This window comes from Diceros bicornis, chromosome X (assembly GCF_020826845.1).
Source record: "Diceros bicornis minor isolate mBicDic1 chromosome X, mDicBic1.mat.cur, whole genome shotgun sequence".
NCBI classification, from domain to species: domain Eukaryota; kingdom Metazoa; phylum Chordata; class Mammalia; order Perissodactyla; family Rhinocerotidae; genus Diceros; species Diceros bicornis.
The window spans coordinates 119,008,956-119,034,281 of NC_080781.1; the positions used below are offsets into that span (position 1 = coordinate 119,008,956).

General features: G+C 36.9%; 1 protein-coding gene across 5 annotated transcripts in view; it reads left to right on the forward strand.

Moving 5' to 3' along the window:
• The window catches only part of SLC25A14 (solute carrier family 25 member 14), a 29,636-nt gene that overhangs the window by 231 nt on the left and 4,079 nt on the right, over positions 1 to 25,326 (forward strand). For 3 of the 5 annotated variants that reach the window (XM_058536715.1, XM_058536716.1, XM_058536714.1), the window contains exons 2-8: positions 5,123 to 5,216; positions 6,537 to 6,672; positions 9,122 to 9,216; positions 10,526 to 10,611; positions 14,985 to 15,080; positions 20,464 to 20,588; positions 21,377 to 21,512. In XM_058536715.1, the coding sequence (XP_058392698.1) occupies positions 5,123 to 5,216; positions 6,537 to 6,672; positions 9,122 to 9,216; positions 10,526 to 10,611; positions 14,985 to 15,080; positions 20,464 to 20,588; positions 21,377 to 21,512 (768 nt within the window). Of the gene's footprint in view, positions 1 to 82; positions 323 to 5,122; positions 5,217 to 6,536; positions 6,673 to 9,121; positions 9,217 to 10,525; positions 10,612 to 14,984; positions 15,081 to 20,463; positions 20,589 to 21,376; positions 23,086 to 25,326 lie in introns of those variants that run through there. The other 2 variants (XM_058536717.1, XM_058536713.1) reach the window with 2 other exon arrangements.

Here is a 25,326-nt window from a genome sequence, read left to right on the forward strand (position 1 = left end):
CCGCGCGGGGCCGGGCTGGCCTGGTTCCCGGCCTGGGAGGGGCTTAACGGTCCTTTGGTCTCTCTCTCCCCTCAGCCGAGTCCCTTCCCTGTCTTTCACTCTTCTGGCATCGGTGGTTTTACTTCTTCGATTGAACCCTGCTTCCTCGACCCCCCTGGGAGGCCGCCTCCTTCAGGCGCCTCCCTTCTCTCCACGAACTCGCTCTGACAGCTGAGGAACTGGCAAGATCCTGCTACCCAGAGGGTGAATGGGTATCTTTCCCGGAATAATCCTAATTTTTCTAAGGGTGAAGTTTGCAACGGCGGCCGTGATTGTAAGCGGAGTAAGCAAACACCTCCATTGTATTAGTGTGAGGGATGCTGTTGAACGATGCTCCCCTTCCGTTTCTACCCCCTGCCACTCCTTGAGGTCAAGGCATTGAAGGCATCTATTAAAATGCAGTTCAGCTAACTAATTGGGATGACAGCCATTATCAACATGAATTAGTTTCTCAGACAAGGTAACAGCAGGGGCATTTGTAGTTTTCTGTCAGGGTTTCCTTGGTTTTTCCAGGCTAGGGATGCTTAGAGTCATCATGAACTCTTCCCTCACCTTCATTCCCTACATCATCAGGTTCCTTTGTGTCTTCATTCTAGAAGTTTATCTCTCACCTCACTGCCAACAAACATCTATTCTGCTTTACTTCACACCATCCTAAACTAGTTTCCCTGCCTTTCCAGTTTGTAATCCATTGCTTGCTTCAGCTTGAGTAAGCTGACTAAAATGTGGTGGATTTCCTCAAGTCACTTCCCTGTTCAAAAACTTACACTATCCCTCCCACCTGGCCACAGATTTCAAGCCTTGCAGTCCAGCCTGTTTCTTGTCATACTTCTTGCCTGGTACTGTTTCAATCAGATAAGGGAATCCTCTGTTCCAGTTAGGTTGCACTTGTCTTTCTCAGAACAAACCATACTGATGCCTGCCTTCACATGCTGTGCTTTCCCCCACATTTGTGTCTCTGTTCACCCTGTTCTCCTCCCCCCTACCCTCTCCCTTACCTACATCTCTCCAGATTCTACCTGTCCTCTGTCAAGGCGCATTTTAAGTTCTCACCTACAGAAGCCTTTTCAAATTATTCAAGCCCATGCTGATTGTCTCCTTTTCTGTGCTTCTCCTGCTCTTACAGTTTGTCCTATATAGTTTAGCACTTAATTTTTCTCTAATAAACTACTTTGATTTCTTCCACCAGATTATTAGCTCTTGAAAGGCAAGTACTGTATAATGCAACTTTTATCCCCACTCCCATCTCCTTGATTATCCAGGAAAGACAGGTTGAATGATAAATGTCATGGTGTTAGAACATATGTTCTGTATTTTTTTTAACATGAATTTTATACCCATAGCACATTGCAGGTTTGGGCATTTAATATGACTTCAATAAATATTTGCTTGACTCTCCATTATTACCTCCTGAATCTGAGAATTTCTAAAGCCTATTCTTTCTCAAAGGAGAAAGCAAGAAAGGCACCTAGATTTTTCTGACCAGATCTTTGGAGTAGTGAGGGCTATGTAACTTGTATTCTAGAAAATTCTTCTCACTTTTAGGCTATGGGATTTTCCTTAGGCCTCAGGATACACACCTGCATTTTGAAGGCTTTTTTCATTAGCTTTTTTATACAATAAAACTATTTAAGGTACTATATTTCTGTTTTAACTCAGATATGACTTCTCTCCTTTTACCCATATCTGGGGAGAGCCCCCACAAGTCAAAATCATTTTTAGCGTGCTTGGGCTATTTTACACAAGTAATTCTCTGCAACAAAAGCAAGGGAAGAGAATTAGTAGGCAGGGAACCTCTGAGGATCTGCAAAGCGTTGTGTACAGTGTGTGTAGCACTGGTCAGGTCCAGCAAATTAGCTTTCTGATTTCTCCCATGATCTTTTACATACAGGCTGCATACATAGATAAAGGTCATCACACTGGAACCAACGAAGTATTTAATGGATGTGTACCCAATTCTGTCCAAGAAATTTTAAGGCTTATAAAAAATAATGTGAGGCATGATGTCTGCCTTCAGGGATCTTACCTAGTTAAGAGAAAATAATATAGGGAAACTAGAAGATAAACCTCATCCTAGTCATTATTTGTGTCCTGAGATTAAGATATAGAAGGGATAAATGAAGGCTCAATAAAACATTGCATATCTATAGAATAGGTATGACATAACAGGCGTGCATGTATACAGCCTTATGTAAAAGACTCGGTGGTTTCAGCTGACATTTCAATGATTCAGTAGTGTGATATGGCCCCCACAAAAGCAACTGCAATTTTCAGCTGTAGAAATTGAAGTATAATATAGAGGATGATGGAAATGATTGTGAATATTTAGCCTGAGAAAGATGAGATGTAGGAGAACAGGATAGCTATCTTTAAATATTTGAAGTACTCTCCTAGGGAAAAAGAATAAATTTGTTCAATATTACCTTCCAAAAATGGATGACAACTAGAAGACTTCTTCATAACAAGAGTCTTTCCTAACATTGAAGGGAAAAGGATTTTACTATCAGATGGGGGCGGGAAGGTGGCAGTGGTAGCAGTGTTGAATTTGATCAGTGGTCCCCAGACTTTGGGATTTCATGGACCAATAAAATTTAAATGAAAGTGTGGGGAGGGGGCATGAATTCAGGTAGCCAGTCTTATTTTGCCAAGTAAGGACACTAAATAAAATCAACTACCAACTACTATTATCATTTCATACAATTAATGTGATTTTTAAAAAATGCTCCAGGAGTGGGAAGAACATGATCTCCTAATAAATAGTCCTTTAAATTAAATACATTTAGCTGGAAAAAAGGCACTACGTGCCCTTATTTTCTTCTTTTCACCTCAGAATTGTGAAAACTTCATTAAGGAACCACTGGGGTAACTGACCTAAGATTCAGTGACTGGTCTTTCTGCTCCCTGCTATGGCTCTGCCTCCTGTATTTTACTGATTATTGCTCCCTGACCCCTATTAAAAGGCTGGGTACAGGTAGTGAAGTTCAGATGTAGGCTTTCTCTGTAATGAAAAGAATTGAAAGAAGTTGCAAAGAGCAAGCTTTGGAGAGAAGCATAGCAGCCTTTTGAAATGTTTGACTGTTTGGGGGAATCTCTAAATTGGTGAATGGAGGGGGCATGTTTTCCCTGCAAACTCAGAGAGGGGATATGCCATGGTCTTTGCTTTTCCATGCCTACCCTCTCACCATATGTGTCATGTTTTACTATCAATTGTAATATTAAAATGTGGGCATAGTTGAAAATGTTGATAAGATAGTATTTAGTACTCAAGACTCTTATTTCAAGCTGCAGCTGATATTTGAAGTACCTATTCCCACTTTGTGTTTTAGAATTCTTTTCAACAACTTTCCTCCAAAAGAGCTATCTGTTCCAGAATCTGTATGTCAGATAGACTGGCTGATCACGCTATGCTTGAAAGGAAGTTTCCATAATTATTTTTGTGGCCTCTAACTAAAACATTTGTCTGCATGTTTGCTCTCCTCTCTGGAAAATTGTTCTGAGCTTAGTTACAGAGAATTCCTTATGTGGAAACAAAGCAAAACCTTGTGTCTCCTAAAAAGAGACTGTGACTCAATAGTGCTAACCCCAGATTGGGTAATGGGGGAGGTGGGCAGCAAGTAATATCTGTTAAAATGTAAATTTGAGTACTTAACTTTTCAAAAATGTAATAATGATAATAGCTAATAGTGGTTGAACTAGGTGCCAGGTACTTTTCTAGGTGTTGTACATATATTATTTTATTTTTACAACAACCCTATAGTCTAGTATTTATTATTATCCCCATTTTACAGTTCAGAAAACCCAAGCATAGAGCGGTTAAGTAACTGGCCCAAGGTCGCAGAACTAGGAAGTGGTGGTGTCAGGATTGGAACCTAGGCAGTCTGACTTCAGAGCCTTCATTCCTGACCATAAACCACTTGAAGTGGCTTTTGAAATTCAGTAACATACATACTGTGAAGCTCTGAAAAAGGAATATTTAAAAGAAATCTGAGAATCCATCCTAAGAAAAGAGATTACTTCCAGCTGGACCAGGATTTAGTAGGTGATGCCTAGAGCAGTAGTTCTTAAAGTGTGGAAGCATCAGCATTATTTGGAAACTTGCAAATTCTCAGGCCCGACCCAGACCACCAATCAGAAACTCTGAGGGTAAGGCTTTTCCATCTGTTTTAATTCTCCTTCTAGATGATTCTGGGGAACATTAAAATTTGAAAACCACTGATCTAGGGGACAAAGCTGTGGAAAAAAATAAGATCCAAGTGAGAAATAGCTGAGAGTGGCAGGAAAAAAAGCTGAAAAGATTGAAGATGACAGGTCTAATGGGGGCGAGATGGGGAAGGAGGAGAGAGGGGTGGGGAGTAGAATACATTGTTCAAGAACCCAAATATCAAAGAAAAACAATATTTGTATGTATGTGCTTTAAAAAGCCAGGGAGAAGGAGATTCACTAGATGGACGTATGTTAAATGTCAGAGAGAAGAGAGACATCTTCCGTATTACTGTCATTCCTCTGGGAACCAGAAGGAGGGTGAAAAGGTGCTTAGCTCAGCCTGGGCCTACTGCGGGGTAGTTGTGTATATGTAGAATCCAGATGAACTAAAACCCTAAAGTTTAGTGGAGAGATGAGAAGGCTAAGAATATGAGAAAGTAGTGGTGTCAGCCTGTGCTTTGCACCTCAATCAAACTAACTGAATACCATGAACTGCTTTTATGAGATGCCTCAGCCTATATAATTTGAACTCCTGGTTCCTTCACTTATAATTGTCTAATTGAGTGTCTAAGTTGGGTGTGCTGGATGGACTGAAACCTCTTTGGGTGGGGATGGGGATGACATTAATGAAACTAGAGAGAATGAAGGGCACAGGTTGATCTTTGAGTGAATCATACACCTCTCCCTACAGAATGGCAGTAAAGAACACATGATCATCCATCACATAAAACAGGATCCCCCATTTTGTGTCATTCCACTTGGTAGGGTTTTTCCTCTACATCTGTTTCATTTGCCAATTTTTTTGGTATGAATTATGTGAGCAGACACTAACAAATGCTCCTCACTCTTGTGCCTTGTTCTGATTTGTGTTTATTTTTAGCACCAGAAAAGTGCCACTGTAAGCCATGAGATGTCTGGTCTGAATTGGAAACCCTTTGTATATGGCGGCCTTGCCTCCATCGTTGCTGAGTTTGGTAAGAATGTGAAAATTGACAAATCTGCTTCTCATGGTATAGATGGTAGCTTATGCTGACAGTTATTTTTGGTGAAAACTAGAGAAAAAGTAAAAAGCTCACCCTATTTGTTTTAAAAATTATGGTCTCAAAGCCATCAAGTAATATTTTCCGAGAAAGTACTACTAATTGGTATGGCAAGTGAAGTTAAGAAAAGTCAGACTTAGGAAGCTTTTTTGATAGTTAATGATTTGTTAATTTGCTAGGCTTAAGTAATATTCATGAAAATATAGAGAGAGTTAGAGAAGATAGGAGTTTCTGCTGTTTTCCTGTACTAATGGTCTTTCCTTTATGCTAAGTTGTTTATAACTTTCTTAGTATCCAAACTTCTTATTTTCAAACCTCTGTCCCATTTTAGAGGAAAATTGACTAACAAGATCAAACCAGCTTCTTCTCTATTTGATTTTAATTTTGAAATATTTTTAGATTGTGTTTTTTCATCTCCCAAATTTTCTCATTCATAAACTATTCATCAGTGACTCAAATCCACTAATCTTTGTTGACTTTCTTGGCATATGCTCTGGTGTTGTCATATCAAGGTCATCAGTGACGAGAGCTACATAATCACCTTGTTAGTTTTAGACCTTGAAATATACCTTGAAACATATTTTGTCAGTATAATGACCACTTCTACGTGTTGACATAATAAGAGAAAGAAGCTTGGTTGAAGAAATATTTCCCCCCAAGCACTGAGTTGGTGTTAGTCCTGAATTACCTAAGTTACCAGGATAAGTAGATTAAATAGAACTTTGCCATTATCTTTCATAATACTAGGAAACTGTTTGTTTCTTGTAAACAGATCAGAGAAAAAACCCACAAAACTTTGTAATAATATATGAGTACCTAAAGCACCAATCCCATGCTTTCTTATCGTTGCAAAAATTTGGGGAGAATTTATGAGGGAGAAGTAGGGAGACTTGCAGTGGGAGGGGGACAGAAGGAAGAGACAGAGATAAATGCCGGGTTGTATGTTACATATGAAATTAAAACTATTTAAATTATTTTGCATTTACAGTATATTAGGACCAACTTAAAGCACTTTATTATATCACAGTTTCATTTATACTGTGGGTCAAATCCTACTACCTAGATCCAATACAGTACATTTCACTTTACCGCATACAACTCTTGTCCTCTGACAGTGGTATTCTAGTAGAGATCTTCTATGTGTTATAAGAAAGACTTTGTCTTGTGTTTTAAAAATTGTCATTGGCTTGAATTCAGCCAAAATTTAACTGTGACTCTTTGGAAAAGCTTGTAAATGAGTGTGGTCCTTCATAGGAACTTTCCCTGTGGACCTAACCAAAACGCGACTTCAGGTTCAAGGCCAAAGCTTCAAAGAGATAAAATACCGAGGAATGTTTCATGCCCTGTTCCGAATCTATAAAGAAGAAGGTATATTGGCTCTATATTCGGGGTGAGACTGGATTCTTTTCTTACATCATGAATAGAAATACTTTTTAAAGAAGCCATGTGTTTCAGCTGTCTGATAATTTGTGCCCTTCATATTCACCATTTCAACTTGTAATTCAATATTGATGTGCCAGTTTGTGTTTCACTTGCTTGTAAGTTTTAAGCTTTGGATTTTGTGTTCATCTGGCTATAAGTGATACATTAAAATGGATATCTCAGTGCAGTGTTGGCTTTCTCCTGTTTTCCCAGGTCATCGATAGCCACTGTGAATAGCAGCACCAATTAACTGTATATATTTCTGTGATATTCTTTTTTTTTTAATATTTATTTATTTATCTAGTGTGTGTGTGTGTGCGCGTGCGGAAGATCAGCCCTGAGCTAACATCCATGCCAATCCTCCTCTTTTTGCTGAAGAAGACTGGCCCTGGGCTAACATCCATGCCCATCTTCCTTCACTTCATATGGGACACCGCCACAGCGTGGCCTGACAAGCGGTGTGTCGGTGCACGCCCGGGATCCAAACCCGGGCCGCCAGCACTTAACCATGACGCCACGGGCCGGCCCCTGTGATATTCTTAATTAGTTTCCAAATACTGACTTCTTTTAAAATTTTCCTCTTTAAAGAAATACTATTCTGGTTGTTCAAACAGAAAATGCGGAATGAGAGAGAGGGAGACCCATCTTTTTTTGTCAACTTTGATTACCCATAATTTTTGGTTTATTGTCCAGTTTGTAATTTATCTGCTGGCAGTTTCCTAGGCCACTCCTGCTCTGGGGTCCTAGTTTATTGCTCAGAGAATGGACATCAATTTTACCATTAACCTATGTTAGACTTAATTTCAAAGGTAATTTTCTTGGGGAAAAAATCAAGTAGTGCATCCTGAAGCAGATGAATCATGGGTCATCTGTTTCACCTTGTTCTTTCATCAGCATGGATAATCACAAGATTATTTTTTTCTGACAAGATTATTTTTTCTGATAGCGAGCAATAAAGTCATAAATATGCATATTTAGTCATCGTTTTTTAATCTTAACTGAGCTGCTGCTCTCTTTCTATTTATGACTACTAAAGTGCAGTTCTACAATTTGGAAGAATCTCAAAGGAGGTATGAGTGAGAATGTCTCCAATTTGTAAGCAAAACTTAAATAGGATGAAATCTTGGCTCTAGTACCTCCTTGATAGGATTAAAGATGTATTTGCAACTGTTAGGAAATAAGGTTGATTTTTTTTTTTAATCTCAGTGAGATGGGTAATGGTGTATACTTCTTTTTCTACATTGTTGGATTCAATCTGGTGATATTTTGTTAAGGATTTTTGTATCTAAGTTCATGAGAGATATTTGGCTATAGTTTTCGTTTTTTATATTGTTTTTGTCTGGTTTTGGTATCAGGGTAATACTAGCCTCATAAAATGAGTTGGGAAGCATTCCCTCTTCAGTTTTCTGGAAGAGATTGTGTAAGATTGGTGTTAATTCTTTAAATGCTTGGTAGAATTTCCCAGTGAAATTATCTGGGTCTGGAGATTTCCTTTTTGGGAACTTTTAAATTATGAATTAAAAACTTTTAATGGTTATGAGACTATTCAGATTACCTATTTCATTTTTATTGAGTTTTGGTAGTTTGTGGTTTTCAAAGAATTAGTCCATTTCTTCTAAGTTGTTGAATTTATGAGCATAAACTTGTTTATAGTATTCCCTTATCCTTTTAATGGCTGCAGAATTTGTAATGCTATTCCCTGTTTCATTCCTGATATTGGTGACTTATGTGTTCTTTCTTTTTATTAGTGTGAGCATTGCTAGAGGTTTATCAATTTTATTGATTTTTTTCAAAAAGAGCTTTTTGTTTCATTGATTTTTCTTTATTCTCCTGTTTTCAATTTTATTAATTTATGCTCTTTATTATTTTCTTCCTTCTGCTTGCTTTGAGTTTATTTTGCTCTTCTTTTTCTAGCTTCTTGAGGTAGGAACTTACATTATTGGTTTGAGACTTTTCCTCTTTTCTGACGTAAGCATTTTGTGCTATAAAATTCCCTTTCAGCACTGCTTTGGCTGTATCCCACATATTTTAATGGGTTAAACTTTCATTTTGACTCAGTTCTATATATTTTTAAAGTTTCCTTTGAGATTTCCTGTGACCCATGGATTGTTTAGAAGTGTTGTTTAATTTCCAAGTGTTTAAGAATTTTCCTTATTGATTTCTAGTTTAATTTCATTATAGTCAGAGAACATACTCTATATGATTTCAATTCTTTTAAATTTTTTCAGGTTTGTTTTATTACCCAAATGTGCTCTTTCTTGGTGAATGTTCCATGGGTGCTTGAAGAAAATTCATATTCTGCTGTTGGGTGGAATGAAGTGGGTAATGGAAATGAGTAGCCTGTCTAGATATGTATAATCTGCCAGTGCATGTTGAGTATAATTGACTTTTTTTGCTTTCTTTTTTTGTTTTTGCAGAATCGCTCCTGCTTTACTAAGACAGGCATCATATGGCACCATTAAAATTGGCATTTACCAAAGCTTGAAGAGATTATTTGTAGAACGTTTAGAAGGTCAGTATGGACTCCTCATTCTCTTTTGGGGTAATACTCAGAGGGCTTATTGAAATCATGCTTAGTGGGAAGTGTTTATCACAGGATGCCTGAGAATGGGTGACGGTCATTGCAAGGACAAAGCAAGCTTGTACTGACTTGGGATTAATCCTTGCAGAGGTGATATGTGGGTTAGAGGGATCTGCTCTTCAAGTTTGTCCCTTTTCCTATCAAAGGAAAAAAAAAAGTCTTCTGGTCATCACAGAGGGAACACGGAACAAGCTTGTCCAGAAAACTAATGCCATCCTCATCAACAAGAGGACTTCAACTATAAGGAATTCTTTGGCTGCCAATTTTGATAAGCTTTTGTTAGGTGAAGTAATTTTTGGCTATTATATTCTAGATTATCATGTGCCTCTGGTCACCTTACCCACATTCAGCGATATCGTATGTGTCTCTATTTGCTGCTGCAGCATTTCCAGCCTGATACTGTACTAAATAGTTATTTACCATAGGCCTTAGGCTCTTGCATTGTTGGGGACAGCTGGAGAGTCTTTCGGTTAGTAATGTCCTTTGAATCACTTTATTGTCCTAAATCAACTTTTTCTGGAAGCTCTTCTTTGAGGATCCTAAAGGGTTCTCTTCCAAAATAATTTCCTTTCACAGATTCTTCACTTGGGTTTTCCTAGTTTCTATTTGTAGGCTCTTCATGGTGAGGAGGCGTGGTGAAGATTCAGTTTTCACTTTAGAACAATATGCTCCATGGTTTCTTTGTTCTTTTGTCTAGCTGAGAGGATTTAGTTCCAAATGACTAGTTTTTCACATTTAACTACAGAAACCTTCTGTAGATAAATAGATGCTAGTAGATATCAAGACCCATCAAAATTAATATTTAGATAAATTTTTTCTATTAGACATAAGATTTTACGTTTTAACATTCGGTTCCTAAATCTTTAGAGTTGATAATTATCCAGAAAAAGACTTTAAAAACCATTTTCTTTAGGTGTTTGAAATGATTAAAAGGGAAATACCACATTCTGAATTTATGTGGGGTATTGGCAGTTATATAGGATAATAGGACATGTTCCAGTGTCCTTTAGAAATACTTTTTTTAAATAATGATTTATGTTTTACAATTTTTCTATGTTTCGATACTGATTTGGGATCTAGAAATATTTGAGTTTCTTTATTTTCATAAGCTTTGTAGTTCATTTCTACAGTCATCTCTCTGACCAGGGTTCCCTTCCTCTGATAGCTCAGTACTCTGTTCTGAGAAACGGATGCATAATACAAGTGGACCTTTCTTTCTTTTTCTTGTTCCTTTTTACAGATGAAACTCTTCTAATTAATATGATCTGTGGGGTAGTGTCAGGAGTAATATCTTCCACTATAGCCAATCCCACCGATGTACTAAAGGTAAGAGAGGTCTGGTAGCGTTGGATGTTTGCAGTGTAATTTGAAAAGAGCATGATCTTTGAGTCAGATTTGGGTTCAGATCTGCACTCTTTCACTTGCCAGCTGTAAATCCGTGGGTAAATCACTTAACTGTTTTAAGCCTCAGTTTCCTCATTTGTAAAATGAAGATAAGTCACTGCTTATCACATATGGTTGTTAATGATTAGAGATAATATATTTAAACTGCCTATCATTGTACTTGGTAGGTAGTAGATGCTCAATAAATAGTAGTCAGTTTATTATGATATGCATTAATCCATTGGTCTTTGAACTAGAGTATGGAAACCTCTGTAGGTTCTTTCCAGGGGCTATGCAGTTTTAAGGGAATCAATTTCCCTTAAATTTCCAGATCGCTTACTTCCATTTGTATTCTTTTCTAAAACTGATCTGAGAATGAATTTGTGTTTATAATAGTCCTTTCCCCACTTTACAAAAGAAAGGCATATCTCACACCAATTCTGTATCTTACTATATGGTATATTGACCTGTGGCGTAACCTGAGGTACCAAACAAAGGGATAAATTAAAATATAGTTTTTGGAGAAGCCTCCTTTAGTAACTAATTGAGGTACCTTAAACCTATAATGCCTCTGTCTTTTCCTGTCTTATCCATATTTCTATTAAGGGTGAGATTTGGCTTTAGAATGGTATATTTTGGCCTGTGTTGGGATATTCTGAATTCAGAACTAGAACAGTATAGGTTAGTGGTGCTGAGTTTTAAAAATATAATTGGATTTCTTTCAGCTTTTATCAAAAGACAGAATGAAACATTTATTTTAATAATATCAATCTTATTTTATCTCATAAAATGGTAAACATTTCCTACTAATTAACTTGTTTAAATCTATGATTAATTAAATGCTCTAAATATATGATTAAATGTGTGATAGGATCTCAAGTTTTTAAAAATTATTTTGGGGGGAATGTAAGAAAAAAGTAAGAAGACGTATGCTTTATTTATTTGAAGCCAGAGGTGGCTAGTTTAGCGAAGGAGAAATCTATTGCAATTCAGAGAGTTTTGAGAACCGAGAGAGTGACTTGACAAACTACACACATGAAGGAAACCGGTGGTGATTGGTGAAGAAAAGAGATGAAGTGATCTTTCTGGATTAAATTGAGAGTAATTTAGCTACAGAATTTTTATATCACTTTAGAATTTACAGAACAGGTATTTATGAAGAGAATTGACTGTATCCTAAAACTCTAAAATATTTGCCATATAATTATACTTGTTACAATGTGCTTTTCAAAAACAATGATACTTAACTCCCTAAAGATTCCTTTGTTATCCAGCTGGGTCCTAGACTTCATCACCTACTCAATTTCCTGACCCTCTGACCTGTCTGGCACAGTTACAACCATTGACCAATGCTACAATCTGCCTTTTCCTTTCTTATACCTTGGAGGGCTGAGTGAAGCTGGGGGAGGAGTCACAGTTTTAGACTGTGACAAGACCAATATAGGATTTCTGAGCACAGTTGGGCTGTTCAGTCCTTTCACTTATCCTTGGACAGCTCTTTCTCTGATCTGCTACGTGTTGCTTCCTTGCCTTTGTGCATGTAGTTCTCTTTCTGCCTGTAGTACGTTTCCCCCCTTGCCTCATGAATTTATCCTTTAAGACTGCTCAAGAACAGGACAGGACTAGGATGAGACAAGTGAGGTACTCTCTTTGGGTGCAAACGGGAAGGGGGCACCAAAATACTCAGTAATCAAGAGAAATCACATTTTTATGCAATATTTTTCCAAAATTAAAATGAATGCAAAAAATTCATGATAGACAAAATATCAATATTTTGTACAATTCACCTCACTTGCCTCACCCTAATCCTGCCCTGTTGGATCCTGTCTTTAGTTACAATTTTGATATTTGGTTCATCGTGGATTTTTGTGAATTTTGATTTTTTAAAATATTGCATTAAGATATTATTTAGCTGGATTACTGAGGTTTTTTGCATCTCCCTCCTACGTTTTGTTCATTCCTGAGGAATGTGCCACACTTGCCTCACCCTGGTCCCAGCCCTGTTCAAGAATCGCCTCCTTAAAGAAGTCTTCTACTTACCATAGGATATTTGTGGTTTCCATTTGTCTTTGTGATTAGTGTCTATTCCTATTTAATTTGGTTTAGGTTTTTATTTCAAAACCCTTAGTAGTAGCAGTTGACTTTCCGCATAAAAGTATGCTGCTGTTACATGACTTACCAAGGACATTTATTGAAACCTAGAGTTGTGCTTCATGAAAATCAGACCTACATTTGGGCCACTAGTATTTAGTAACTGGCTGCTGTGATCTCTATGTGCAGTCAGTGGGAAATTTTACCAGATCTTTTACATGGCTTTTATTTTTTAATTTTTTGTTTATTGCAGTAACATTGGTTTATAACATTGTATAAATTTCAGGTGTACATCATTATACTTCTATTTCTGCATAGATTACGTCATGTTCACCACCCAAATACTAATTACAACCCATCACCACACACTTGTGCAGAATTATCCCTTTCGCCCTCCTCCCTCCCCCCTTCCCCTCTGGTAACCACCAATCCAATCTCTGTCTCTATGTGTTTGTTTGTTGTTGTTATTATCTACTACTTAATGAGGGAAATCATATGGTATTTGACCTTCTCCCTCTGACTTATTTCACTTTGCATAATACCCTCAATGTCCATCCATGTTGTCACAAATGGCTGGCTTTTCATGCTATATCTTTTTTCTTGTGCCTCTCAAAGGCCACTTTGCAGAATAGAGTATCATGCTTTTTACAAATAAAATTCAATTTAAGGTCTTGTAAGCATAGAATTGTATTTTAAAACATTTTTTGCTTTTTATAATTACATAAGCAATGCATGTTCAACGTAGAAAAAAGTGGAAGGCAGTAAAAAGAACACGAAAGAGAAAAATGCTCACTTGTAGCCTTATAACTCAGACTTAAACCACTGTCACCATTTGGGTGTGTATGTTCATCCAATTTCTTTGTTGTGCATATGGTTATTTTTTAAAACTTATTGAGGTCATATTGGCTTATAACATTGGGTAAATTTCAGGTGTACATTATTATATTTTAGTTTCTGTATAGACTGCATCGTGTTCACCACCAATAGTCTAGTTTTATCCATAACCATACATATGTAGCCCTTTCACCCTCCCCCCACCCTCTTCCCCTCTGGTAACCACTAATCTGTTCTCCTTATCTCTGTGTATGTGTTTATTTTCCACATACGAATGAAATCATATGGTATTTGTCTTTCTCCGTCTGACTTATTTTGCTCAGCATAATACCCTGAAGGTCCATCTATGTTGTCGCAAATGGCACAATTTTGTCTTTTTTATGGCTGAGTAGTATTCCATTGTATATATATATATACCACATCTTCTTTATCCATTCATCCATTGATGGGCACTTGGGTTGCTTCCACATCTTGGCTATTGTGAATAATGCTGTGATGGACATAGGGGTGCATAAATCTTTTTGAATTGTTGATTTCATGTTCTTTGGATAAATACCCAGTAGTAGAATAGCTGGATCATATGATATTTCTATTTTTAATATTTTGAGAAATCTCCATAGTGTTTTTCATTGTGGCTACACCAGCCTGCATTCCCACCAGCAGTGTATGAGGGTTCCCTTTTCTCCACATCCTCGCCAACACTTGTTATTTCATGTCTTGTTAATTATAGCCATTCTGCTGGGTGTGAGGTGATATCTCATTGTAGTTTTGATTTGCATTTCCCTGATGATTCATGTGATGTTGAACATCTTTTCATGTGCTTGTTGGCCATCTGTATATCTTCTTTGGAAAAATGTCTGTTGAAATCCTCTGCCCATCTTTTGATTGGCTTGTTCATCTTTTTGTTTTGAGTTTTATGAGTTCTTTATATATTTTGGAAATTAACCCCTTGTTGGATATGGTTATTTTTAAGTTTATATGTTTTTATTAAAAATGATATTCCATAATACTGCTTTGCAACCTGCTTTTTCTATTTAGCAATTAATTGTTAACATTTTCCAACATCAGCAAATATTATTCCATGACAGAATTTTATGGCTGCATAGTATTGCATTAAATGGATGTGTCATAATTTATGCAACTGATCTTTTGTTGTTGTTTTTGGACATGTAGGTCGTTTTACATTCTTTGTATATATAGTTTGTCATTAATTTTAGCATAGTAGTAGGTTGATTTTTCTCATAATTCTCAAATACTGTTTTCTTTTTTTTTTCAGCTTTGCATTTTTTTTTTTTTTATTTTCAAATACTGTTTTCTTAATTTTAAATGAGTGAAACATCTCTTTTTGGTTCTCTCTGTCAAAGCAAAATGTTCACTTTGTCTTATTTTAGATTCGAATGCAGGCTCAAGGAAGCTTGTTCCAAGGCAGCATGATTGGCAGCTTCATTGATATATACCAACAAGAAGGTACCAGGGGTCTGTGGAGGGTGAGTATTCTTTTCCTGGTATTCTGTACTCACTTCCTAGAATTTGCAAATACTTTTTGTATAAAGCCATAAAATTATGATTTGTCGTCTTATACTGTGTGAGATTCTTGGTAACCCAAAAAATAAAGTAAGAAGCTCCTCATCACCTATGAAAGGACCAAAACTTATCAGTCATCTTTATTTCTGCTTAATATTGGGGGTTGTATGTGTAAGAGAAGTTACTACGTTTTTTGAGATAGCCATTTTGGTTTGTTCAAGTTCACAGTGAACTTAGTGCTTCAATATATATTTTTGCCAGTTTTGTACTAACACAGCAATGTATGTTTATGATAGTCTCTATAGTTCAAAAGTTGTTACCTAAAACAACTTTTTTAACCTTATAAAAGGTAAAAGGTGCACTATAAAATATTGAGAAAATATATAATATAAAAAATCCAGTAGTTCCACCAGCTAGAGATAATCACTGTTAACATTTTATCATATTATCTTCCAGTCTTCTACCTATATTTTGATTTTTCTGTTGTTCTTATAACTTTTTATCCTATTTTAATCACTCAAGATTGTAATATTAAGACTACTAGTAGAATATACAGAGAGAGTAGAATGGGAAATCCATTAATAGACTCTTAAAGAAGAGAGCTTTGCTTTTTTTTTCCTTTATAATTTTCCCCAACTTCTTATTATAAAAATTTTCAAACATACAGAAAAGTTGAAAGAATAGAACAATGAACACATACACACACACTTTTTTTTCAGTGTGGCCATATTTTCTAGACGTTCAAGAGAAGCTGTAAATCTGCACTCCTATGTGAAGTATCCTGGTTTTTTATATGTTAACAGCTAATTCAGCCTTCTAGAAACACTGTTTAGCCACACAAAACATGTCTGTGGCCTGAATTCAGCCTGTGGGCTCTAGTTTGGGGCCTTACTAGTCACCTAATGAGTCTTCTGTGAAGGTCATCTTCTAACAGATTTGAGCAGGTGGAAAGATCAGAGAGGATGGCACTGTTGGGCCAGCCAGCCCAACCAGAGGAATCAAACATCTGATGACAGCATAGCTACATCCTTCCACTTTATAAGTTGAGTTTGGGAATTGAGAGATGGTTAACACTTTAATATAACAGGTATGCCAGAAAGTAGTTGTCCCTGCAGTAAGTATTTTTAATTTTAAATGACATTTAAACACAATTTTAAAAGTAAAACATTCACTGTGAAATCTTTTTAAAAATATAGAAAGGCATAAAAATGAAAACTTATCTGTTATCCTAATTCCAGATGAAGAAAAATATTTTTGTGTATTTCCTTCTAATCCTTTACAAAAATTTGGCGTGTGTGTATACCTTTTTCCCTAAAGTTGAAATAATACTATATGTGATTTTATGTCTTGCCTTCTTTAATGTTATAACCATTTTCTCGTGTCATTTATATTCTTCAAAAACATGACTTTTAATCCTCTAGCAGCCCTGGGTTGTAACATGAACTGTGATAGGAGTATTGTGCTAGTGAGTAAAACGCTGGTAGTGTTACCACAAGAGGACTTGTGAAGAAGTACCCGTTTGCCTTGGCCATCTCCCCAGCTGCATCATACCTTTGCTGTCATCCCAGTGTGTCCTTTCTGCACATCCTAAAATTCTGTGAATTAAAATTGGAAGCCCTCTCCCCACTGACTTCTGCTTCATGGTTTTATTTTATTTTTTATAATTTCTTTATTGAGATAATTCACATACCATAAAATTTACTATCTTAAAGTGTACAATTTAATGGTTTTTAGTATATTCACAGACTTGTGCAACCATCATCACTGTCAAAGTTTAGAACATTTTCATCAACACGAAAAGAAACCCCATACCCATTAACAGTCACTTCCCATGTCCCCCAACTCTCCCAGTCCTAGACAACTGCTAATCTACTTTCTGTCTCTATAGATTTCCCATTCTGGCATTTCATATAAATGGAATCATACAATATGTGGCATTTGTGACTGGCTTATTTCATTTAGCATACTGTTTTTAAGTTTCATCTATGTTTTACCGTTTATCAGTACTTCATCGTTTTATGGCTGAATAATAATTCCATTGTATGTATATACCACATTTTGTTTCTCCCTTCATCAATTAATAAGCATTTCGGTTGTTTGCACTTTTTGGCTATTATGAATAATGCTGTTATGAACATTCATGTACAAGTTTTTGCATAAATATGTTTTCAGTTCTTTTGGGTATACATCTATGTGTGAAATAGCTGGGTTATATAGGAATTCTAAGTTTAACTTTTTGAGGAATTGCCAAAGTGTTTTCCACAGTGGCTGCCCCATACTACATTCCCTCCAGCAGTGTATAAGGGTTCCAATTTCTTCACATCCTCACCAACACTTGTTTTTTTTTTTTAATAGCCATCCTAGTGGGTGTGTAGTGGTATGTTATTATGGTTTTGATTTGCCTTCCCTAATGATTGGTGATGCATCTTTTCACGTGCTTATTGGCCATTTGTGTATCTTCTTTGGGGAAATGTCTATTCAGATCTTTTGCCCATTTTTTTATTGAAGTTTTAATAGTTTATAACATTGTGGAAATTTGGGTTGTGTATTTTTGTTTGTCCATCACCATATATATGTCTCCCTTCACCCCTTGTGCCCACCCCTTACCCCCATTGCCCCCGGTAAACACAGTACAGTTTTCTCTGTCCGTGTGTTGGTTTATATTCCACACATGAGTGAGATCATACAGTGTTTGTCTTTCTCTTTCTGGCTTATTTCACTTAACATAATACCGTCCAGGCCCATCCATGTTGTTGCAAATGGGACAATTTTGTCTTTTTTTATGGCTGAATAGTATTCCATTGTATATATATATACCACATTTTCTTGATCCAATCATCAGTCGAGGGACAGTTAGGTTGCTTCCACTTCTTGACTATAGTGAATGATACTGCAATGAACATAGGGGTGCATAAGCCTCTTTGGATTGTTGATTTCAGGTTTGTTGGATAGATTCCCAGTAGTGGGATAGCTGGATCATAGGGTATTTCTATTTTTAATTCTTTTAGGAATCTCCATACCATTTTCCATAGAGGCTGCACCAGTTTGCATTCCTACCAGCTGTGTATGAGAGTTCCTGTTTCTCCACGTCCTCTCCCACATTTGTTGTTTTTTATCTTGGTGATTATAGCCATTCTAACGATCTTTTGCCCATTTTTTAATTGGCTTGTTTGTCTTTTTATTGTTGTAAGAATTCTTTATATATTTTTTCTTTTATTGAAGTATAATTGACATACAATATTATATTAGTTTCAGGTATACAACATAGTGATTCAATGTTTTTATACATTACAAAATGATCACCATGATATATCTAGTTGCCTTCTATCACCATACAAAGTCATTACAAGATTATTGACTGTTCCCTATGCTGTACATTACATCCCCATAACTTATTTATTTTGTGACTAGAAGTTTGTATCTCTTAATCTCCTTTACTTATTTCGCCCATGCCGCCACCCCCTTCCCTCTGTCAACCACCAGTTTGTTCTCTGTATCTGTGAGTCTGTTTCTGTTTTATTTTGTTTGTTCATTTGTTTTGTTTTTTATATATTTTTTTTATTTTTATTTTTTTGTGAGGAAGATCGGCTCTGAACTAACATCTGCCAATCCTCCTCTTTTTGCTGAGGAAGACTGGCCCTGGGCTAACATCCATGCCCATCTTCCTCTACTTTATATGGGACGCCACCACAGCGTGGCTTGACAAGTGGTGCGTCGGTGTGCGCCCGGGATCCGAACCTGCTAACCCCGGGCCGCTGCAGCGGAGCACGTGCACTTAACTGCTTGCGCCACCGGGCCAGCCCTGTTTTGTTTTTTAGATTCCACATATAAGTGAAATCATACTGGGTTTGTCTTTTCTCTGTCTGACTTATTTTACTTAGCATAATACCCCCTAGGTCCATCCATGTTGTCACAAATGGCAAGATTTCATTCTTTTTATGGCTGAATAATATTCCATTGTATATATATACCACATCTTCTTTATCCATTCATCTATCGATGGACACTTAAGTTGCTTCCATATCTTGGCTATTGTAAATAATGTTGCAGTGAACATGGGGTGCATATATCTTTTCAAATTAGTGTTTTGTTTTCTTTGGATATACCCACAAGTAGAATTGCTGGATCGTGTGGTAGTTCTATTTTTAATTTTTTGAAGAGCCTCCATACTGTTTTTCATAGTGGCTACATCAATTTACTTTCTCACCAACAGTGCACGAGGGTTCTCTTTTCTCCACATCCTTGCCAACACTTGTTATCTCTTGTCTTTTTGATAATAGCCATTCTGATAGGTGTGAGGTGATATCTCATTGTGGTTTTGATGTGCATTTCCCTGATGATTAGTGATGTTGAGCATCTTTTCATGTACCTGTTGGCCATCTGTATATTTTCTTTGGGAAAATGTCTGTTCAGGTCCTCTGCCTATTTTTTAATTGGATTGTTTGTTTTTTTATATTGAGTTGTAGGAGTTCTTGATATATTTTGGATATTAACCGCTTATTGGATATATCATTTGCAAACATCTTCTCCCATTTGGTAGGTTGTCTTTCTGTTTTGTTGATGGTTTCCTTTGCCATACAAAAGCTTTTTAGTTTGATGTAGTTCCATTTGTTTATTTTTGCTTTTGTTGCCCTTGCCTGAGGAGACATATTCAAAAAATATTGCTAAGACTGATGTCAAAGAGTTTACTGCCTACCTTTTTTTTTTTCTCTAAGAGTTTTATGCTTTCAGGTCTTACATTTAAGTCTTTAATCTGTTTTGAATTTATTTTTGTATATGGTGTAAGAAGGTGGTCCAGTTTCATTCTTTTGTATGTAGCTGTCAAAACAGTATGGTAGTGGCACAAAAATAGACACATAGATGAATGGAACAAAATAGAGAGCCCAGAAATAAACCCACGCGTATGTGCTCAATTAATCTATGACAAAGGAGGCAAAAATATACAATGTAAAAGGCAGCCTCTTCTTTATACATTTTGGATACTAGTCCCTTATTAGATAAATGATTTGCAAATATTTTCTCCCATTGTGTGGCTTGTCTTTTCACTTTCTTGATGGTATCCTTTGAATCACAAAAATGTTTAAGTGTGATGAAGTCCAGTTTATCTATTTTTTTCTTTTGTCACTTGTGCTTTGGGTGTCTTCAATGATTATATTTTTAGTACAGTAAGTGAATTGGGAATTTATAATTGTTCCAGTATTAACCATTGATTTGAAAGAGTAACCTCTGTACTTCAGACTTGGATTTTTCTGTCACTTTTTAACTCCCAACCTATTTTGTTCGCTTTTAGACTTATTTCACTACCTGTGTATTTCCTTAGTGTCTAATATCACTTATGTTTTGTAGGGTGTTGTCCCAACTGCTCAGCGGGCTGCCATCGTTGTGGGGGTAGAGCTACCAGTCTATGATATTACGAAGAAGCACTTAATATTGTCAGGGGTGATGGGAGACACAATTTTAACTCATTTTGTGTAAGTATGGTAGGTTGTGCTCATTCCATATTTCCAGTATTTTGAGCACAAAAAGCATTTTTCCCTGAAGTCCTCATGTAGAATTGATAATGGGTACGTATGGCCTAAATAACCTTGTTTCTCTTATCACCAGAACTGCAAGCCTTCTGATACATGTACAGAGATCCCAGATGCTATGGGCACTTTGCTACTTGAGGGCAGTGTCTAATACAGCAGCATATCAGATGTCTGTAGGACTTGCATTTGTTCATACACTCAGCCTCTATATCCAATAAGCTCATCTCTTATTTGCTTTGGTTAATTTGGATCAGAAAGCAAACTTAACGAGAATCAGAAAAAAAAAAGATGAAATTCTGTAGGGCCTATGAAACGAAACCACAGTTTTGGGGAACACTGTTGCTAATCTCATCCTACATTTTCTTTATCTTGCAACTTTTATTATATTTTACTACTCGAATGTATTTGGCATATGATGCTGTGGTTTGAAAAATTTACATAACTAATAGATAATGCGTGACACTTCCTGCTTAGGAATCTTGCTAGACTTATAAACTGTCCCCTTAAAGAAAGAAAAAGGCTCTCTGAGTTTTGAATTGAAAAGTGAAGGGGACAACTTTTGAAAGGTATCTCTTTAGAAAAATTTTCTCTTTAGATTATAATGAAATGGCAAGTGGCAGGTTTTATCTGATGAGCCTGACTTATTGTACATTTATGTTTGGCCTAATTTCTGTTTAGTGGGCAGGAGTGGAAGTGGGGGAAATCTGTCTTCTTAAACTTTTCATCTTTAGTTCCAGCTTTACGTGCGGCTTGGCTGGGGCTCTTGCTTCCAATCCAGTTGATGTGGTTCGAACTCGCATGATGAACCAGAGGGCAATTGTGGGACATGTGGACCTCTATAAGGGCACTTTGGATGGTATTTTAAAGGTATGCACACTGTGGGCTTGGGTTGCATTTTTAGTTTTCTTTATGTCTCAGACCTTATTTCAGTCCTTATTCTTGGTTGCTACATATCATTCTGAAGATGGAAGAATTGTTATGTATATTTTTAGTAGCCTTTCAGAGTCATTCCGAGGTAGAAAAGCTGTTTCCTTGGCAATCTGCTGATGCACAGTGGTCCTTAATGTAATTATTCCAATCTGAATGCTTGAGAATGTAGGACACTTTTATCAGTAGCACTATGTAGAATTATTGATAGAAAGGACTTAACATATCCCACATTTGCCTGCTTCAGACAAGACAGAGACCCTGTAATAGAAAATCTGGTGCTTAATTTCAGTTCAGTGTTGTGCTATTGTTCACACTTTGGCTTTGAAGTTTCTGCTATGTTATGTTTGTAGGAAGCTGAATATCATAAATGTATTATATAATCACTGGTGATAATACTTCTACAAAAAACAAATTTGGGACTAAAATATGATATTTCCATATGGTTTCTCTGCTGTTATCAGTTTAGTTTAACAGCTTTTATCTATCAGGCACCTTTTTAGAAGGTACAGAGAAATTATAGCGTGCTGCATGTGTACAAACAGATAATCAACACAGCTTGGTAAGTGTTAAACTCGGGGATCTGTGGGAGGAAATTTTAGTCCAATTTGGAAGTTTGGGATAGGCTCCCTGTAGATGGTGGCATCTTGAGTAATAATAAGTTACATCTGTTGAGGGCTTTACTGTGTATCAGGAACTGTCCTAATGAGACTTACACATATTCATTTATTTAATCCTCACCATTACCCCATGAGGTAGATACTGAAGCACTGAGAGATTAACTAACCTGCCCAAGGTTTCACAGCTAGTCAGTCGGACAGCTGGGATTTAAACTCATAACACTTCGCTTCAAACTGTCATTCTTAACCTCTGCGCCATGGTGCCTTCCTCATGTTGGTGGCTGTGGGTTAGTTAGGTTATAAAAGATACTGAATGCTATGATGAAGTGCTTGGAGGTTTTTTTTACTTGATGGATAGCTATTGAAAGACTTTAATCAGGTCAGATTTGCATTTTAAATAAATCACTGTGGCTTTGTGGAGACTGAATCTAAGGCAGTGGTTCTTAATCTTAGGTGCACATTGGAATTATCTGGGGAATTTTCACAGCTTCTGTGTCTACCTTAGACCAATGAACTCAGAACCGCTGAGGGTAGGACCCAGCTGTCAATATTTTTAAAACTCCTCAGGTGATTGCAATGTTCACCCAAGGTTGAAAACCATTAATCTAAGGGGATAAGCCTGGATCAGTGGTCGTAAAACTTTAAAGTGCATCAGAATGACCTGGAGGGCTTGTTAAAATGTGCCGGGCCCCATCACTAGATTCTGATTTAGTAGGTCTGGAGGACCTGAGAATTTGCATTTCTAACAAGTTCCCAGGCAATACTGATGCTGCTAGCATGGGGACCACATTTTGAGAACCACTGACCTAGGATAGGGAAGCTGTCGAGAAGGCTCTTATAGTAGTCTAAGCAAGAAGTGATGAGGGCTTGAACTCGAGCATGGTAATGGGTATGTAGAAGGTGGGATAGAATTGAGAATAATTTAGTTGATAAAGACAAGAGGACTGGGTTGACTGGATATAGAAAGGTGTGGGAGAAAGGAGGTGTTGAAGATAACTTCCCGGTTTTTGGGTTTGATGACCCTATGGTGACATTCACTGACAGAGGCATCACAGGAAGTGGAGCGAGTTTTGTGGGAGACATCACAGTTTTGGACACTTAGTTTGAGGTGTGTGAGGAACATTCGGTGGATATATTTGGGTATCCTAGTCTTAATTCAGGGGAAATTTCAGGGGTATACATAAGAGCCTGGGGAATCATTAGTGTGCAGGTGTTTCATAATTTTGGAGGGGGAGACCAAGGAGAGCAGGTAGAGGAGTTCATAACCTTTTTGCCTTCCCAGCACACTGGTATTATAAAACTCCTCTGTTAATAGTGATTCTAAAAGACAGTGATTCTCAGACTCTGGGGAGTAGAGTTTGGCAAAAGCCCCCCACACCCTTGGTATTTCTGACATGCTCACCCTTCCACTTGACGATCACTGGTGTATTGAGAAGAGCCGGGCCAAGGAAAGAACTCTGGGGAATACCAATTTTTAAGGGCTGGGCAGATGAGGAACCCAGGAAAGACACCAAAAGATAACAGTTCAAGAGATATGAGGAAACTTAGAAGAGCCTAGTGTTATGGAAGCCAAGGGCATAATGAGTTTCAAGAAGGGATGAGTAGTTATTTAATGTCAAATGCAATAGAGAGATCCAGTATAAAAAGTACAAATTATCTGTTGGATTTAATATTTTCTAGAGGTGGTTTGCTGGATTGGTGTTTGCAAAAGCCAGATTGCTGTGCATTGAGGAGTGTGCTTAATCATTCATTCATTCAATACAAAAATGTTTAAGTGTCTTAAGTACCAGGTACTGTTCCAGGCTGGTGAACAAAAAAGTTAATGACAATTAAATTCTAATAGGAAGAGACAGATAAACACATAGGAAGTGAGGATAAGTAGACAAGTGTAAAATACTCTTTCAAGAGGGTTGGCTAAGAAGAGATAGAAGGTAAAATAATATAGTAATAGCTAGCATTTACTGAATGCTTACTGTGTGCCAGACACTATAGTATATCCTTTAACTCTAATAGCAACCCTTTGGAGAAGGTATTATCTTTCCCATTTTATAAATGAGGAAACCCAGGTTCGGAGCAGATAAGTATTTACCCAAGATTACACACCTAATAAGTGGGCAGATCTGGGATTTAAAGCAGGGTCTATCTGATTCTAAAGTTGGTGCTTGTAACCACTATGCTGTGTTATATCAGCAGAAACATATTTTCATGTTGGCGATAACCTTTAAGTACTTATATTTACTCACTCATTCACTTACTTGTTATTGAAGTTCTTTAAAATGACTTCGCTCTGTATTGTCATTATGTATAATAGCATCATACTTTATTATTTCATCTGTAAGAGTCCCAAGATACTTTGGTGAATGGAGTCATGCATTCATCTCTGACATAGAAAAGAACAGCTGCAGATCTCATCCTATCACCTCCATCTTAAAACCCTTGAGTGGCTTCTCATTGACCCAAGGCTCTATATGATTTGATCCCTTTTTACTTTTACAGCCTTATCTCTGCTACCTTTTTTCTACATTCCAGACGTACTGAATAATTTCTAATGCTAGACTTTCATTCCCAAGTTTTCACCCGTGCCAGATACTTTTTAGATGCCCCTCACCTTGCCCTAAATACCCTTTCACTTGACAAGCTCCTACTCATTCTTCAGATCTTGTTAGCATTTCATAAGGGCCTTCCCTGACTGTTGAACTAGGTTATCTGTACATAGTTTTGTGTATCCTCTGTCATATCATTTATTATATTTTAAAAAACATATTTTTTGAGGACTAACGTCATAAAACTCACCTATTCTAAGTGATTTTTGGTATGTTCACAGATATGTGCAACCGTTATCACCACAGTCAATTTTAGAACATTTTCATGACCTTAAAAAGAAACCCTGTACCCTTTAGCTATCACCCCTCTATTCTCCCAGCCCTAAGAAAACACTAATCTACTTCCTATCCCTGCAGATTTGCCTGTTCTGGATATTTCATATAAATGGAATCATACAATATGTGACCTTTTTAACAGGCTCCTTTCACTTACCATAACGTTTCAAAGTTCATCCATATTGTAGCATGTATCAGTATTTTGTTCCTTTTTATGGCTGGATAATATTCCGTTATATGGCTTTATTACATTTA